The sequence below is a fragment of the Lagenorhynchus albirostris genome, chromosome 1 (genome assembly GCF_949774975.1).
Source record: "Lagenorhynchus albirostris chromosome 1, mLagAlb1.1, whole genome shotgun sequence".
Taxonomy (NCBI): Eukaryota; Metazoa; Chordata; class Mammalia; order Artiodactyla; family Delphinidae; genus Lagenorhynchus; species Lagenorhynchus albirostris.
The window spans coordinates 62,504,501-62,523,401 of NC_083095.1; the positions used below are offsets into that span (position 1 = coordinate 62,504,501).

At 38.2% G+C, this 18,901-nt stretch overlaps 1 protein-coding gene and 1 long non-coding RNA gene across 4 annotated transcripts in view; one reads left to right on the top strand and one right to left on the bottom strand.

Annotated features, from left to right (window-relative positions):
* Window positions 1-18,826, top strand: part of MBIP (MAP3K12 binding inhibitory protein 1) — a 35,736-nt gene extending 16,910 nt beyond the window's left edge. For 2 of the 3 annotated variants that reach the window (XM_060143375.1, XM_060143391.1), the window contains exons 8-9: window positions 1,932-1,970; window positions 18,297-18,826. In XM_060143375.1, the coding sequence (XP_059999358.1) occupies window positions 1,932-1,970; window positions 18,297-18,404 (147 nt within the window). In that variant the 3' untranslated portion in view covers window positions 18,405-18,826. The remainder of the gene's footprint in view (window positions 1-1,931; window positions 1,971-18,296) is intronic. The other variant, XM_060143383.1, reaches the window with a different exon arrangement.
* The window catches only part of LOC132516996 (uncharacterized), a 285,768-nt gene that overhangs the window by 4,067 nt on the left and 262,800 nt on the right, over window positions 1-18,901 (bottom strand). The window contains exon 6 of the long non-coding RNA XR_009539552.1: window positions 17,669-17,912. This is a non-coding gene — a long non-coding RNA (uncharacterized LOC132516996). The remainder of the gene's footprint in view (window positions 1-17,668; window positions 17,913-18,901) is intronic.

The window sequence follows — 18,901 nt, forward strand, 5'->3', positions numbered from 1 at the left end:
AAGGAAGGGGGTTGGTCATGAAAAAGGCCTCCTTACCACTGAGTTTTCTTAGAGCATGGGTTTTCTGAACCTCATGTATGTGTTTAATCACCTTCTCTTTGGGACACAGGCATTATAAATGTAGCTGTAAATTACCTGCTAACTTAAAATAGTGGGAGAGTAGAGACAATTTTTAATTACTCTGTCCAGCTGTTTAGCGTGTTGTGCTCTCAAATATTTTCTCTCAGGTACCAAGACTTGTTAAAATTTCTGCCTTTTACATTGAGATTTCCTTGTACCCAAACAGAATAAATGTTAAAGCTGGTCCAGTGTATCCACAACAGATATGTTTCTAAGTGTTCAGCGTGTTGAAATAGTCTGCTCAGACCTAAAATAAGCCCCCAAAGGCCGCATTGTACTGTTTTTAAGCCATTGAACCACTGATGTCCTTGTTCTGATACTTTTCACTTTGGTTTCATGATATATTAATAATCTGATTGCTCAATGACATGGAAACTGTCCATATTTTACAGATTAAGCTGTTAGGAAAACAAGGGGAAGTATATTTTCATCAGGGTGTAAAAAACCACCTTGTGGGAAGGTAGGCGACTGAGTAATGACCAAATTAAACATTAAGCCCTTACCTGCCCATAGGCCCCACCACAGGTATCCAGCTCAGTTTGGCACAGGAAGGAGCATGTTTATATAGGCACTTTCTTCCCCATATTTAATAATTCCAACACTTAACTGATTTCCCACTTATTATAAACTACTGATAAGAGGCATACCTCAGTATTCTTTGAAAATAGCTTTTGACACAAAGGAAAATCAGGATTTTTACTTTCTCTTGTAAATCACAGTGGTCACAAATGTTCAAGAGAAAATTTTGCCACCTGTGTTGACAGTTTCTTTGTCAGATGTACTGATATACTAATTTGCCATTCAAGAGCTTGTGGTTCTGTGAAACTAAGAACAAAGTCTAGAAATAATTCATTAGGTCAGGGTTTAAAAAACACACAGCAGTGTGTTGGTGAGAATGTTATCAGCTTCAAGTAATAGAAGTTTATACTCAAACTGGTTCTAACAGTATGGAAATAATCTTATAAAATGTGAAGTTCAGCAGAATGCAGTCTTCAGGGTAAATTGATTTACTGGGCTAAATCATGATTGTCAAAGAACTGAGCTCTTTCCCCTCTCAGCTCTGCTTGGTGTTGGCTCTTTCCCCAGGCAGATGGCAAGATAGCTACAGTGCTTTCTGGTGTCCTAACCAGATAACAGCAGTGTCCAGAAGAACTGCCTCCTTTGAGGGCTTTCTCTTAGAAGTGAGGAAGTTTCTTCCAGAAGTTCTCCCCCTAATCCCCAGCTGACTCTCCTTAATTATTGGCCAGAATTGGGCCCATACCCATTTTGGTCACTGACAAGACCAGTGGGGTGGAATCAGTATTCCTCTGAGTCACACAGAGGAACAGTAGACAGCTGCTCACTTAGACAACCACAGTGTCCCTTATAGTCAATCAAGGGTGTGTGTGTATGTGTGTGTTTTCACCCCTTTGCCTGGTATTCTAAATTCTGTTTCCCTCTGTCTATTGCTGCTTCACTTGTTCAATATCCTGGGATAGAAATGTTAAAGAAAGGAAACTAAGTAGGAAATCCACAGAGCACCTCTTTCCACAATCACTCAGCCTCATTAGAAGCTGGGAATTAATGGGAAAGTGTGTGTAGTCAGGGACAAGCATGTTGCTGTGATGTTACTATTATATACTTTTAATACCATCTCTGGAGGGTAACTTCCAAAGTAGAAAAAGGCAGATATTAGTTACAGATAGTGCTAGGTGAGTTTGTGGGCTTTATTTCTGCCAGGGTTCTCCTTATTTTGTTCACTATTCTATAATGGAAAATTGTTTAGATTTTCTAAGCATTGATTACTTATTATTTTTTTACTTTTAATCTAGAACTTTTCTGGAAAAAGAAGAAAAGTTCAACCACCTCAAGTAAGTTACTACATTTTTATTTTGTTTCTGAAATAGTTTGATTGGTTTTATACCTTTCTTATTAATAAAAGTTTCTACTGTGGTTGTGGACTTGTTTGTGGATTTAAGGACTGAAAAAAAAAAGAGGAACATAAATTAATGTGTTGACTTAGAGAAATAATTTTAAGCGTGTGGAATGACTCAGATGGGCCAAATAAGTATTAAAATCTATCCAGATGTTAATTGTAGAAGAAAATATCAGTTACAAAATGCTGAAAAATAATAAATGCTCAAGTAATTTAAATCTCATCCCTTCCCTTCTGCCCCATTTTTTGATTGGGATGTTTTTTGCTGTTGAGTTGTGAGAGCCGTTTATATATTTTGAATATTAATCCCTTATCAGTCATATCATTTGCAAATATTTTCTCCCATTCAGTAGGTCTTTTTATTTAGTTGATGGTTTCCTTTCCTGTGCAAAAGCTTTTAAGTTTAATAGAGCCTTATTTGTTTATTTTTGCTTTTATTTTTTGTTTTAGGAGACAGATCCAAAAAATTATTGCTATGATTTATATCAGAATGTTCCACCTATGTTTTCCTCTAAAAGTTGTATGGTTTCCAGTCTTACATTTAGGTCTTTAATACATTTGGAGTTTATTTTTGTATATGGTGTTAGAGAATGTCCTAATTTCATTCTTTTACATGTATCTGTCCAATTTTCCCAGCACTACTTATCAAAGAGGCTGTCTTTTCTCCATTGTATAATCTTGCCTCCTTTGTTGTAGATTAATTGACCATAGGTGTGTGGGTTTATTTCTGGGCTTTCTATTCTGTTCCACTGATCTACGTGTCTGATTTTTGCGCCAGTACTATACTGTTTTTTTTTTTTGGTGGTACGCGGGCCTCTCACTGTTGTGGCCTCTCCTGTTGCGGAGCACAGGCTCCGGGCGCACAAGCTCAGCGGCCATGGCTCACGGGCCCAGCTGCTCCGCGGCATGTGGGATCTTCCCAGACCGGGGCATGAACCCGTGTCCCCTGCATCGGCAGGCGGACTCTCAACCACTGCGCCACCAGGGAAGCCCTATACTATTTTGATTACTGTAGCTTTGTAGTACAGTCTGAAGTCATAGAGCCTGATTTCTCCAGCTCTGTTGTTTGGCTGTTCAGTCTTTTGTGGTTTCATACAAATTTTAAGATTATTCGTTTTAGTTCTGTGAAAAATGCCATTGGTATTTTGATAGGGATTGCATTGAATCTGTAGATTGCCTTGTAATATGGTCTTTTTAACAATATTCTTTCAATCCATGAACACGGTATATCTTTCCATCTATGTTGTTTTCAGTTTCTTTCATCAGTGTCTTATAGTTTTCTTAAGTACAAGTCTTTTACCTCCTTAGGTAGGTTTATTCCTAGGTATTTTCTTCTTTTTGATGGAATTGTTTCCTTAATTTCTTTCTAATAATTCATTGTTAATATGTAGAATTCAGCAGATTGATATATATTAGTTTTGTATCCTGCAACTTTACCAAATTCATTGATTAGCTCTAGTAGTTTTTTGGTGGCACCCATAGGATTTTCTGTGTATAGTGTCATGTCATCTGCAAACAGTGACAATTTTACTTCTTCCTTTCCACTTTGGATTCCTTTTCTTTCTTTCTTTCTTTTTTCTTTTTTTTTGCTGTGACTAGGAGTTACAATACTATGTTGAATAAAAGTGGTGAGAGTGGACATCCTTTTATCTTAGAGGAAATGCTTTCAGCTTTTCACCATTGAGTATGATGTTAGTTGCAGGCTTGTCATATATGACCTTCATTATGTTGAGGTATGTTCCCTTTATGCCCACTTTCTGGAGAGTTTTTATCATAAATAGATGTTGAATTTTGTCAAAAGGTTTTTCTGCATCTATTAAGATGTTCATGTGGTTTTTATTCAGTTTGTTAATGTGTATCACATTGATTGATTTGCAGATATTGACAAATCCTTGCATCTCTAGGATAAATCCCACTTGATCATGGTATATGATCCTTTTAATATATTGTTGAATTTGGTTTGCCAGTATTTTGTTCAGGATTTTTGTATCTGTGTTCATCAGTGATATTAGCCTGTAATTTTCTTTTTTTGTAGTATCTTTGCCTGGTTTTGGTATCAGGGTGATGATGGCCTTGTAGAATGAGTTCGGAAGCTCTGCAGTTATTTGGAGTAGTTTAAGAAGGATAGGTGTTAATTCTCTAAATGTTTAGTAAAATTCACCTCTGAGGCCATCTTGTCCTGGATTTTTGTTGTTGGGGATTTTTAAAATTACTGATTCAATTTCATTACTGGTAATTGGTCTGTTGATATTGGTATTTTCTATTTCTTCTGGGTTCAGTATTGGGAAATTGTACATTTCTAGGAATTTGTCCATTTTGGCATATAGTTTTTCATAGTAGTCTCTTATGATTCTTTGTATTTCTGTGGTGTTGGCTATAACTTCTCCTTTTCCATTTCTGATTTTATTGATTGGGTCCTCTTTTCTCTTGATGAGTCTAGCTAAAGGTTTACCTATTTTGTTGATTTTTTTGGTTTGTTTCTATTTTATTTATTTCTACTCTGATCTTTATGATTTATTTCCTTCTACTAACTTTGAGTTTTGTTTGTTCTTTTTCTAGTTGCTATAGATGTAAGGTTTAGGTTGTTTATTTGAGGTTTTTGTTTCCTGAGCTAACCTTGTATTGCTGTAGATTTCCCTCTTAGAACTGATTTTGCTGCATTCCACAGATTTTGGAATGTTGTATTTTCGTTATCATTTGTCGGCAGGTATTTTTTTTTATTTCCTCTTTGATTTCTTCAGTGATCCATAGGTTATTTAGTAGCATATTGTTTTTTTAGTAGCCTCCATGTGTTTGTGTCTTTTGCAGGTGATTTTTTTGTTTGTTTGTTTGTTGATTTCTAGTCTCATAGTGTTGTGGTTGGAAAAGATACTTGATATGATTTCAATTTTCTTAAATTTACCAAGGCTTGTTTTGTAGCTTAGCTGTGATCTATCCTGGAGACTGTTCATGTGCACTTAAAAAGAATGTGTGTTCTGCTGCTTTCAGAAGGAATGTTCTCTGTATATGAATAAGTTCTTCTGGTCCAATGTGTCATTTAAGGCCAGTGATTCTTTATTGATTTTCTATCTGGGTGATCTGTCTGTTGATATACGTGGGGTGTTAAAGTCCCCTACTATTATCGTGTTACTGTCAATTTCTCCTTTTATGTCTGTTAATATTTGCTTTATGTATTTAGGTGCTCCTATGCTGGGGTGCATATGTATTTACAATTGTTACATCTTTTTCTTGGATCGATCCCTTGATCATTATGTAATGTCCTTCTTTGTCTCTTGGAACAGTCTTTATTTTAAAGTCTATTTTGTATGATATAAATATTGCTACTCCAGCTTTCTTTTGATTTCCATGTGCATGGACTACCTTTTCCCATCCTTTCAATTTCAGTCTGTGTGAGTCTTTAGATATGAAGTGAGTCTCTTGTAGGCAGCATATATAGAGGTCTTGCTTTTTATCCATTTAGCCATTGTCATTTGATTGTGGCATTTAGTCCATTTATATTTAAAGTAATTATTGATATGTATTTGTTGACATTTTGTTAATTGTTTTGGGGTTTTTTTGGTAGGTAATTTTTGTTTGCTTTTTTTTTCTTGTGACTTGATGACTGTCTTTAGTGTTATATTTGGATTTGTCTTTCTTCTCTGTGTATATATCTATTACAGATTTTTGGTTTGTGGTTACCATGAGGTTTTTATATAGCAGACTATATATATATATATATATATATATATACACACACACACACACACACACACACATATATATACATGATTGTTTTAAGTTGTTGATCTCTTATTTCAAATGCATTTTAACAACCCTGCCTTTGTCCTCTCTTTCCCTCATGATTACTGTTTTTGATGTCATATTGTTACATCTGATTTTTTTGTGTATCCCTTAATTGTTTATTGTGGATGTTAGATGATTTTACTACTTTTGTCTTTTAACCTTCTTACTATCTTTGTGCATGGATGATTTACTACCTTTACTGTATGTTTCCCTTTATTGATGAGCCTTTTCCTTTTGTAATTTTCACATATCTACTTGTGGCCTTTTGTTTTTGCTTCTAGACACTCCTTTAACATTTCTTGTAAAGCTTATTTGGTGCTGCTGAACTCTTAGCTTTTGCTTGTCTGTAAAGCTTTTGATCTCTCCATCAAATCTGAACAAGAGCATTGCTGCATAGAGTATTCTTGGTTGTAGGTTTTTCCCTTTTATCTCTTTAAATATATCATGCAACTCCTTTCTGATCTACAGACTTTCTGCTGAAAAATCACTTGAAAGCCGTAAGGGAATTCCCTTTTATGTAACTTGTTGCTTTTTCCTTGCTACTTTTAACTTTAATTTTTGCCATTTTAATTACAGTGTGTTTTGGTGTGTTCCTCTTTGGGTTAATCCTGAGTGGCATTCTCTGTGCTTCCTAGACTTGGATGTCTGTTTCCTTTCCCAGATTAGGGAAGTTTTCAGCTATTATGTCTTCAAATATGTTCTCGGCCCTTTTCTCTCTTTTCTTCTAGGACCCTTATAATGCAAACATTAGTGTGCTCAGTGTTGTCCCAGAGGTCTCCTGAGCTGTCCTCATTTCTTTTCATTCATTTTTCTTTTGTTTGTTCAGCATCAACGATTTCCACTACTCTGTATTCCAGCTCACTGATCCATTCCTCTCTTTCATTTAGTCTACTGTTGATTCCTTCTAGTGTATTTTTCATTTCAGATATTGTATTCTTCATCTCTGTTTGGTTGTTCTTTATGTTTTCTAACTCTTTGTTAATAACTTTTAACTTCTCTCTCTGTGCATCCATTCTTCTCCTGAGCTCTTTGGTCATATTTACAATCACTACCTGAACTCTTTCTCAGGTAGATTTCCTGTCTCCACTTCACTTAGTTCTTCTTCTCATGTTTTATCTTGTTCTTTTGTCTGGAACATGTTCCTTTGTTGTCTCATTTTGCCTGAGTTGCTGTTTTTACTTTTATGTATGTGGTGGTTGGTTATGTTTCCCAACAATGGAGAATTGGCCTTTTGTTACCTGAGCTATGTGCTCTAGGGGTTCCCCCTATGAGGGCTGCATGGGTCCTTCTGTTGTGGCTGGCTATGTGGGTGGACTAGTAGGCTTGGTTGGCCCCTAGTCTGGTTGGCTGCCAGGCCCTGCCTTGTGTGGAGGCTGCCAACCACAGGTTGGTGGGACTGGGTCACACGGTGGCTGACTGCAGAACCCCAGGTAGCCCTGGAGCTAATTTTGCCCCACTAGTGGCTGGAGTCAAGTTCCAGGACACTCCAGGGCTGTTGCCTGCACATGGTGGGTGAATCCAGGTCCTGCAGCTAGTGCTGACCTACTGGCAGGCAGAGCCAGGTCCTGGAGTCTTAATTCTATGGCCAAGGCGACCCAGAGATAGTGTTGCATCACTGGTGGGTGGGGCCGGTTCCTGACACAGTTGAGTGTGGCATCCAGGACATCCTGAAGCTTGTGTTGGCCTGCTACTGGGCAGGGCCAAGCTGGTCCCAGTTTAAAGTGTGGCCTACTGGTAGGCAGTCTGGGTATGCAGGCTGTGGAGCTGTGGTTTTCTTGTGGTTGGTGTCTGTCCCTTGGTGGGTGAGACTGGTTCAGAGGTTAAAGCAGGCTTCCAGGGCAGGGCCGGGGGCCCAGGGGTTTCTGGGACTGGTGCCTGCCCACTTGTGGGTGGAGCTGGGTCCTGGATCCTCTGGTTGCCAGGGCTGTGTCCAGAGGTAGCCATTAGCTGAGGAGGTCTTAAGGCAGCCTGTCTGCTGGTGAGTGGGGCTGTGTCCCGGCCCATTTAGTTGCTTTGGCCTGAGGCATCCCAGCACTGGTGCCTACAGGCTGCTGAGCTAGAACGGGGCTGGGTCCTGCGGCTAATAATCTAGAGGGAGGATTCCACAATGCCACTTGCTAGCACCAGTGTTGTCCACATGTTAGAACAGGCTTCTAAAAATGGCTGGCCCACCAGCCAGTGGCTGTGTAACCAGGGTGAGCTACAACTAATTTCTGTCTCTCTGGATGACTCTGCAAGATCAGAAAGTTGGTCTGACCCAGGCTCCTGTCAAATTTCTGATTCTGCTCTGGATCCTAGAGTGTGTGAAATTTTGTGTGTGCCCTTTAAGAGTGAAGTCTTTATTTCCCCAACCCTGTGGGACTCCCAAAAGCCATCCCTGCTGGGCTTCAAAGCCAAATGCTCTGGGCTGGTCTTCTCTCTGCAGTATATGTTGGTTGTCTTATAATTTGTTGATGATTTCCTTTGCTATGCAAAAGCTTTTAAGTTTGATTAGGTCTTGTTTATTTTTACTATTACTTCTTTTGCTTTGAGAGACTGATCTAAGAAATTGCTGTGATGTATGAAATGTTTTGCCTATGTTTTTCTTCCAGGAGTTTTATTGGTGTCATGTCCTATATTTACGTCTTTAAACTATTTTCGGTTTACTTTTCTATATGGTGTGGGGGAGTGACTTGATATACATATAGCTGTGCAGCTTTCCCGCACCACATGCTGAAGAGACTGTCTTTTTTCTTTTTCTTTTATTTTAACATCTTTATTGGAGTATAAGTGCTTTACTATGGTGTGTTAGTTTCTGCTTTATAACAAAGTGAATCAGCTATACACATACATATATCCCCATATCTCCTCCCTCTTGCGTCTCCCTCCCACCCTCCCTATCCCACCTCTCTGGTCACAAAGCACTGAGCTGATCTACCTATGCTATGTGACTGCTTCCCACTAGCTATCTATTTTACATTTGGTAGTGTATATAAGTCCATGCCACTCTCTAACTTCGTATCAGCTTAACCTTCCCCACCCTGTGTCCTCTAGTTCATTCTCTACATCTGCATCTTTATTCCTGTCCTGCCCCTAGGATCTTCATCATGATTTTTTTTTCCTTTAGATTCCATATATATGTGTTAGCATACGGTATTTGTTTTTGTCTGACTTACTTCACTTTGTATGACAGACTAGGTCCATCCACCTCACTACAAATAACTCAATTTCATTTCTTTTTATGGCTGAGTACTACTCCATTGTATATATGTGCCACATCTTCTTTATCCATTCATCTGTCGATGAACACTTAGGTTGCTTCCATGTCCTGGCTATTGTAAATAGAGCTCCCATAAACATTGTGGTACATGACCCCTTTTGAATTAGGGTTTTCTCAGGGTATATGCCCAGTAGGGGGATTGCTGGGTAGTTCTATTTTTAGTTTTCTAAGGAACCTCCATACTGTTCTCCATAGTAGCTGTATCAGTTTAACTTCCCACCAACAGTGCAAGAGTGTTCCCTTTTCTCCACACCCTGTCCAGCATTTATTGTTTGTAGATTTTTTGATGATGGCCATTCTGACTGGTATGAGGTGATACCTCATTGTTGTTTTCATTTGCATTTCCCTAATGATTAATGATGTTGAGCATTCTTTCATGTGTTTGTTGGCTATCTGTATATCTTCTTTGGAGAAATGTCTGTTTAGGTCTTCTGCCCATTTTTGGATTGGGTTGTTTGTTCTTTTGATATTGAGCTGCATGAGCTGCTTGTAAATTTTGGAGATTAATCCTTTGTCAGTTGCTTCATTTGCAAATATTTTCTCCCATTCTGAGAGTTGTCTTTTCCTCTTGTTTATGGTTTCCTTTGCTGTGCAAAAGCTTTAAGTTTCATTAGGTGCCTTTGTTTATTTTTGTTTTTATTTCCATTTCTCTAGGAGGTGGGTCAAAAAGGATCTTGCTGTGATTTATGTCATAGAGTGTTCTGCCTATGTTTTCCTCTAAGAGTTTTATAGTGTCTGACCTTAGATTTAGGTCTTTAATCCATTTTGAGCTTATTTTTGGGTATGGTGTTAGGGAGTGATCTAATCTCATACTTTTACATGTACCTGTCCAGTTTTCCCAGCACCACTTATTGAAGAGGCTGTCCTTTCTCCACTGTGCATTCCTGCCTCCTTTATCAAAGATAGGGTGACCATATGTGCGGGGGTTTATCTCTGGGCTTTCTATCCTGTTCCATTGATCTATCTTTCTGTTTTTGTGCCAGTACCATACTCTCTTGATTACTGTAGCTTTGTAGTATAGTCTGAAGTCAGGGAGCCTGATTCCTCCAGCTCCATTTTTCGTTCTCAAGATTGCTATGGCTATTCAGGGTCTTTTGTGTCTCCATACAAATTGTGAAATTTTTTGTTCTAGTTCTGTGAAAAATGCCAGTGGTAGTTTGGTAGGGATTGCATTGAATCTGTAGATTGCTTTGGGTAGTAGAGTCATTTTCACAATGTTGATTCTTCCAATCCAAGAACATGGTATATCTCTCCATATCTCTCCATCTATTTGTATTATCTTTAATTTCTTTCATCAGTGTCTTATAATTTTCTGCATACAGGTCTTTTGTCTCCTTAGGTAGGTTTATTCCTAGATATTTTATTCTTTTTGTTGCAATGGGAAATGGGAGTGTTTTCTTGATTTCACTTTCAGATTTTTCATCATTAGTGTATAGGAATGCAAGAGATTTCTGTGCATTAATATTGTATCCTGCAACTTTACCAAATTCATTGATTAGCTCTCGTAGTTTTCTGGTAGCATCTTTAGGACTCTCTATGTATAGTATCATGTCATCTGCAAACAGTGACAGCTTTACTTCTTTTCTGATTTGGATTCCTTTTATTTCTTTTTCTTCTCTGATTGTTGTGGCTAAAACTTCCAAAACTATATTGAATAATAGTGGTGAGAGTGGGCAACCTTGTCTTGTTCGTGATCTTAGTGGAAATGTTTTCAGTTTTTCACCATTGAGGATGATGTTGGCTGTGGGCTTGTCATATATGGCCTTTATTATGTTGAGGAAAGTTCCCTCTATGCCTACTTTCTGCAGGGTTTTTCTCATAAATGGGTGTTGAATTTTGTCAAAAGCTTTCTCTACATCTATTGAGATGATCATATGGTTTTTATCCTTCAATTTGTTAATATGGTTTATCACATTGATTTGCGTACATTGAAGAATCCTTGCATTCCTGGAATAAACCCCACTTGATCATGGTGTATGATCCTTTAAATGTGCTGTTGGATTCTGTTTGCTAGTATTTTGTTGAGGATTTTTGCATCAATGTTCATCAGTGATATTGGCCTGTAGTTTTCTGTCTTTGTGACATTCTTATCTGGTTTTGGTATTAAGGTGATGGTGGCCTCGTAGAAGGAATTTGGGAGTGTTCCTCCCTCTGCTATATTTTGGAAGAGTTTGAGAAGGATAGGTGTTAGCTCTTCTCTAAATGTTTGATAGAATTTGCCTGTGAAGCCATCTGGTCCTGGGCTTTTGTTTGTTGGAAGATTTTTAATCACAGTTTCAATTTCAGTGGTTGTGATTGGTCTGTTCATATATTCTATTTCTTCCTGATTCAGTCTTGGCAGGTTGTGAACTTCTAAGAATTTGTCCATTTCTTCCAGGTTGTCCATTTTATTGGCATATAGTTGCTTGTAGTAATCTCTGATGATCTTTTGTATTTCTGCAGTGTCATTTGTTACTTCTCCTTTTTCATTTCTAATTCTATTGATTTGAGTCTTCTCCCTTTTATTCTTGATGAGCCTGGCTAAGGGTTTATCTATTTTGTTTATCTTCTCAAAGAACCAGCTTTTAGTTTTATTGATCTTTGCTATCATTTCCTTCATTTCTTTTTCATTTATTTGTGATCTGATCTCCATGATTTCTTTCCTTCTGCTAATTTGGGGGTTTTTTGTTCTTCTTTCTCTAGTTGCTTTAGGTGTAAGGTTAGGTTGTTTATTTGAGTTGTTTCTTGTTTCTTGAGGTAGGATTGTATTGCTATAAACTTCCCTCTTAGAACTGCTTTTGCTGCATCCCATAGGTTTTGGGTTGTCGTGTTTTCATTGTCATTTGTTTCTAGGTGTTTTTTGATTTCCTATTTGATTTCTTCAGTGATCTCTTGGTTATAAAGTAGTGTATTGTTTGGCCTAAATATGTTTGTGTTTTTTACAGATTTTTTCCTGTAATTGATATCTAGTTTTATACCATGGTGGTCAGAAACGATAGTTGATATGATTTCAATTTTCTTAAATTTACCAGGGCTTGATTTGTGACCCAAGATATGATCTATCCTGGAGAATGTTCTATGAGCACTTGAGAAGAAAGTGTATTCTGTTGTTTTTGGGTGGAATGTCCTACAAATATCAATTAAGTCCATCTTGTTTAATGTATCATTTAAAGCTTGTGTTTCCTTATTTATTTTCATTTTGGATGATGTCCATTGGTAAAAATTGGGTGTTAAAGTCCCCTACTATTATTTTGTTACCATCGATTTCCCCTTTTTGGCTGTTAGCATTTGTCTTATGTATTGAGGTGCTCCTATGTTGGGTGCATAAATATGTACAATTGTTATATCTTCTTCTTGGATTGATCCCTTGATCATTATGTAGTGTCCTTCTTTGTCTCTTGTAATAGTCTTTATTTTAAAGTCTATTTTGTCTGATATGAGAATTGCTACTCCAGCTCTGTTTGTTTTCCATTTGCATGGAATATCTTTTTCCATCCCCTCACTTTCAGTCTGTATGTGTCCCTAGGTCTGAAGTGGGTCTCTTGTAGACAGCATATGTATGGGTCTTGTTTTTGTATCCATCTACTCAGTGTATGTCTTTTGGCTGGAGTATTTAATTCATTTACATTTAAGGTTATTATCAATATGTATGTTCCTATGACCGTTTTCTTAATTGCTTTGAGTTTATTATTGTAGCTCTTTTCCTTCTCTTGTCTTTCCTGCCTAGAGAAGTTCCTTTAGCATTTGTTGTAGAGATGGGTTGGTGGTGCTGAATTCTCTTAACTTTTGCTTGTCTGTAAAGCCTTCGATTTCCCCTTCAAATCTGAATGAGATCCTTGCTGGGTAGAGTAATCTTGGTTGTAGGTTTTTCCCTTTCATCACTTTAAATATGTCCTGCCACACCCTTTTGGCTTGCAGAGTTTCTCCTGAAAGATCAGTTGTTAACCTTATGGGGATCCCCTTGTATGTTATTTGTTGTTTTTTTCATTGCTGCTTTTAATATTTTTCCTTTGTAGTTAATTTTTGATAGTTTGATTAATATGTGTCTTGGCATCTTTCTCCTTGGATTTATCCTGTATGAGACTCTCTCTGCTTCCTGGACTTGACTGGCTATTTCCTTTCCCATATTAGGGAAGTTTTCAACTATAATCTCTTCAAATATTTTCTCAGTGTCTTTCTTTTTCTCTTTTTCTTCTGGGACCCCTATAATTCGAGTGTTGGTGTGTTTAATGTTGTCCCAGAGGTCTCTGAGACTGTCCTCAATTCTTTTCATTCTTTTTTCTTTATTCTGCTCTGCACTAGTTATTTCCACTCTTTTATCTTCCAGGTCACTTACCTGTTTTGCCTCAGTTAACCTGCTATTGATTCCTTCTAGAGAATTTTAAATTTCATTTATTCTGCTGTTCATCATTGTTTGCTCTTTAGTTCTTCTACTTCCTTGTTAAACGTTTCTTGTATTTTCTCCATTCTATTTCCAAGATTTTGAATCATCTTTGCTATCATTATGCTGAATTCTTTTTCAGGTAGATTTCCTCTTCGTTTGTTTGGTTTGGTGGGTTTTTACCTTGCTTCTTCATCTATCTGCTCTGTGTTTCTCTGTCTTCTCATTTTGCTCCATTTACTGTGTTTGGGGTCTCCTTTTCACAGGCTGCAGGTTTGTAGTTTCCGTTGTTTTTGGTCTCTATCCCCCTTCGGTGAGTTTGGTTCAGTGGGTTGTGTAAGCTTCCTGGTGGAGGGGACTGGTGCCTGTGTTCTGGTGGATGAGGCTGGATCTTGTCTTTCTGGTGGGCAGAAGTACATCTGGTGATGTGTTTTGGGGTGTCTGTGAACTTATTATGATTTTAGGCAGCCTCTCTGCTAATGGGTGGTGGTGTTTTCCTGTCTTGCTAGTTGTTTGGCATGGGTTGTCCAGCACTGGAGCTTGCTAGTCGTTGAGTGGAGCTGGGTCTTAGTGTTGAGATGGAGATCTCTGGGAGAGCTCTTGCTGATTTATATTATGTGGGACCAGGGTGTCTCTGATGGACCAATGTCTTGAACTTGGCTCTCCCACCTTAGAGGCACAGGCCTGACACCTGCTCAGAGCACCAAGACTGTGTCAGCCTCATGGCTGCTAGTTTTGGAGGGTCTCCTGCATGGGTGGGGGGCAGTTGTTGCTCACCACAGGGACACGGACACTGGCAGCAGAAGTAGTGGGAAGTAGTCCTTGGCTTTAGCCTTCCTGGAGTCTGTCATTTTCCCCACCAAAAAAAACCTGTCTTTTTTCCATTGTGTATTCTTACCTCCCTGGTCTGTAGATCAATTGACCATAGGTGCATTGGTTTATTTCTGAGTTCTCTGTTCTGTTCCATTGATCTATTTGTCTGTTTTTTTTGCCAATACAGAGCTGTGTTGGTTATTGTAGCTTTTTAGTATAGTTTGAAGTCTGGAAGTATTATACCTCCAACTTTGTTCTTTTCCTTCAGGAGAGCTTTGGCAATTCTGGATCTTTTGTGTTTCCATGTAACTTTTAGGTTTATGTGTTAGGTCTGTGAAAAGTGTCATAGGTATTTTGATGGAGATTGCATTAAATCTGTAGATTGCTTGGGAAGTATGGCCATTTTATCAGCATATAGGTCTTTCACCTCCTTGGTTAAGTTATTCCTAGGTTTTTTTTGTTTTGGTTTTTTGTTTTCGACATGGTTTTATATGGGCCTTTTAAAATTTTTTTCTGATATTTCATTATTAGTGTAAAGACATGCAATAGATTTCTTTATATTAATCTCATATCCTGCTACCTTACTGAATTCATTATCAGTTCTAATAGTTTTTGTGTGGAGACTTCAGGGTTCTCTAGGTAGAGTACCATGTCATCTGCAAGTAGTGACAGTTCTAATTCTTCACTTCCAATCTGGATACCTTTTATTTCTTTTTCTTGTCTGATTGCTGTGGTAGGACTTCTAATAGTATGTTAAATGGAAGTGGTAAGAGTAGGCTTCAGTGGCTCGTTCCTGAATTTAGCTGGAAGGCTTTGAGCTTTTCACCCTTGAATATTCTGTTGGCTGTGGGTTTGTCATAAATGCCCTTTATTATGGTGAGATATTTTCACTTTGTGAGTTTTTATCATGAATAGATGTTGAATTTTTTCAAATGCTTTTTCTGCATCTATTGAGATGATCATGTGTTGTCTTTCCTTTTGTTAATGTGGTGTATCACATTGATTTGCACATGTTGAACCATCCTTGTGACTGTGGTATGAATCCCACTTGATCATGGTGCATGATCCTTTGAAGGTATTGTTGGATTCGGTTTGCTAATATTTTGTTGAGGCTTTTGCATCTATATTTGTTAGAAATATTGGCCAGTAATTTTCTTATTTTATAGTGTCTTTTTCTGGTTTTGGTATCAGGGTGATGGTGGCCTCATAGAATGAATTTGGGAGAGTTCCCTCCTCTTTGAGAGGGATAGGTATGAGTTCTTCTTTCTATGTTTGGTAGAATTCCCTGGTGAATCCGTTTGGTCCTGGACTTCTGTTTGCAGGGAGTTTTGTGGGTTTTTTTTTTTAATTAGAGATTCTATTTCACTTTTAGTGATTGGTCTGTTCAAATTATCTGTTTCCTCTTGACTCAGTTTTGGCAGCTGTGTTTCTAGAACCTTGTCCGTTTCTTCTCGTTTGTCCAATTTGTTGGCATGTAACTGTTCGTAGTATTTGGTATCAGTTGTTATATCTCTTCATTTTGTATTTTGTTTGGGTCCTCTTTTTCTTGGGGAACCTGGCTTGAGGTTTGTTGATTTTGTTTGTCTTTTAAAAAAACCACCTCTTGGTTTTATTGATATTTTGTATTTTTGTTTGACCTCTTTTATTTATTTCCTCTCATCTTGATTATTTCCTGCCTTCTGTTGACTTTGGGTTTTGTTTGTTCTTTTCCTAATTATTTTAGCTGGTAGGTTAGGTTGTTTAGGATTTTTCTTTCTTGAGGAAGGCCTATATCCCTATGAACTTCCCTCTTAGAACTGCTTTTGTTGCAGCCCATAGATCTTGTAAAGTTGTGTTTTTCATTTCTGTTTGTCTTGGTATTTTTTGATTTCTTCTTTGATTTCATCATTCATCCACTGGTTTTTTAGTCCATGTTTTTTATTCTCCTTTTCCTGTTTTTGTCTCTGTGGTTGATTTCTAGTTTCATACCATTTTCAGTAAAAAAGATACTTGAAATAATTTCTGTCCTCTTAAATTGTTGTGGCTTGTTTTGTGACCTTATGGTCGGTCTATCCTAGAGAACATTCCATGCGTGCTTGAAAAGAATGTGTATTCTGGGTTTTTTGGACGTAGCATCCTGTAGAAATCAATTAAGTCCAACTGGTATATTGTGTCATTTAGTACCTCTGTTGCCTTACTGATTTCCGGTCTGGATGAGCTGTCCTTTGATGTCAGTGGGCTGTTAAAGTCTCCTAGCATTATAGTCAACTTCTCCTTTTACGTCTGTTAGTATTTGTTTTATATATTTTACTTAACTGTTTCTTCTAAATTCATAGAGGCAGAAAGTTATCTACTGTGGTCTTCTTGAAGGATTGTTTCTACGTGGGGACATTTCTGTGTAAACTGTATCCAGTGTCTTTGGTGCAAGGGATGGTTTTAGTATGGATGACAGCCATGTCTTTCCTCTGGGTGTGCTGGCCATTATCCCCTTAACAGGGGATGTGGTTGGTGTTGGAGTATCTAAAGCCTGTGCACGGTGTGAGGCAGGGCTTTCTCTCTGCTGTTGCTGTCACTGCCCTGTCAAGGGTGGGGTCTATTTCACAGTTGTTGTAGAAGCCCAGAGGGTTGGGTTAGATCAGGCTTCTTTGCCCTTGAGTGTGTGCCCTGCCCCAAGGAGGTGATTGCTGAAGCAAGTGAGGCCCAGTGCAGTCAGAGAGAACCTATGCACTGCCTGTGTAGGTGTTTGTGGTTCTGCTTAGAAGCAGCCCAAGGCTACGTGTTTTCCTCTACTGTGTTCGTCCCGGATCTAGTGCAAAGGTATGGCATGGAGGAGTGTTGTGACTGCAGGAATTGAGGTGGCTGCACTGCTGCCTGAGATCTGGGCTGCCTCTGTGGCAGTCTTCTCTTAGTATCTAGCACTAAGCTGCAGTGTGGACTGGACATTCCAGGGCACTCTCGCTAGGAGATGAACCACTGTGTTCCTGAGTGCTCTGACAATGGCTGCCCCTGCCCCACCCGGATCATACTCTAGGCACCCTGTTCTGTCTCTGCATCACTAGACCAAGTCTTTTTCCCAGTGTTCAGTCTGTGGTGTGGAGTGAACAGGGCCGGGGGTGTACACCCCTTCTTATTGGGAAGTGTAATGAGGCAGCATCCACCAGTGCAAGGCTCTCTCCACCCTGATTATTGGGAAGCCAGCACACGTACTCCTCCTGGGTAGAGTCTAGGTTTCTCCAGCCCTTCTCTCTGTCCCAGTGGATTTCCCAGCAGGCAAGGGCACTTCTCACCCCTGTGCAGGACCCCAGGACTGGAATTCAGGATTGTGGCCTAACCTGCTTGCTCCCCAATGCCAGGGTCCACCCATGCAAACCTTCTCTTCCTTACATATTCCTCCCAGGGGCACCCGTCCTGACCTGATGTGTTTTATTTTCTGTCGTACCTGGTTTTGTAGAGATCTTCCTTGCAGCTTTGGTTGTACAGTTCTTCTGCCAGGTTCCAGTTAGTTTTCCATGAGAACTGTTCCACATGTAGATGTATTTTTGATGTGTTTGTGTGGGGAGGTGAGCTCCACATCCTCCTCCTCTGCCATCTTGATCCCCCCTCCTTATTTTTTTGATTGTAAAATTTTGAGTATATTTGAGAGTATCCATTTTTTCCAGGAGAGGTAGTTGATTGCAGTTAATCTATCAAAAGAGAATTTCTAGTTATTTTAAGCAGTTAAACTAGTCCTCAATACTTTTTTTTTACTATTGATTATGAGAATAGTCAAAAATGTTTTTATATTGATTATGAGAATAGTCAGTTGAAAAAATGTTTTTACAATCCTTTCAAAAAGTATAAAAGTTCCAGGAGAGCTTAGTCATTAGAAAAGCAAGAGTAAGAAATATTTAAGCCTTGTTATTTTATGCCTTTAAATTTATAGTATAGTCAACATTAATATATAGTTCAGTTTTTAAATTCTCATGAGAAAAGGGTATTTACCATGCTTTTGGATATTTTATATATTTACAGTACATTTAGAACTTTATCTGCATTAAGATACTTCAGCAATTTGTTATTGTTTACAGCAGAACTATTCACTGGCTGAACTTGATGAGAAAATTAGTGCCCTCAAGCAAGCTCTGCTCAGAAAATCAAGAGAAGCAGAATCTATGGTGACGCATCACCTTCCATGAAAAACTCCTCTCTTGTCATTTTACTTTTTTAGATATGTGTGTATAACTTACTTACATAGCCATTTAATTAATTGCAGTGTATTAATGTAGACGTCCCTCTGAAAGCAAGGTTTATTTTCATGTGAGTCCACTTTGCAGCAAGCAATCTTCAAATATTCCAGTGTACTTTAAAATAGTTAATGCATTGAAAATAGCAATGTTGGAATTTATTCCCTTCTGTTTTAAAGGAGGTATTTTGGAAATTGAAAAACTTAATTTGAAAGTACATCTTCATGTGTATGTGTGTGTTTACCACAGAAAGGAAGATTTATTTTGAACAGTGATATTTAAGAAGACTTTATATTTGTAACATTGATACTAACCAGTTTTAGTTTAAACCAGTACTTTGTACATAATAGGCATTCAATAAAAATTTGAAGTGAGTTTTAAATGAATGCATATATTCTTTCCCAAGTGTCAATTTAATCTAAATAGTAGCTCATACCTTTTATCCCCTT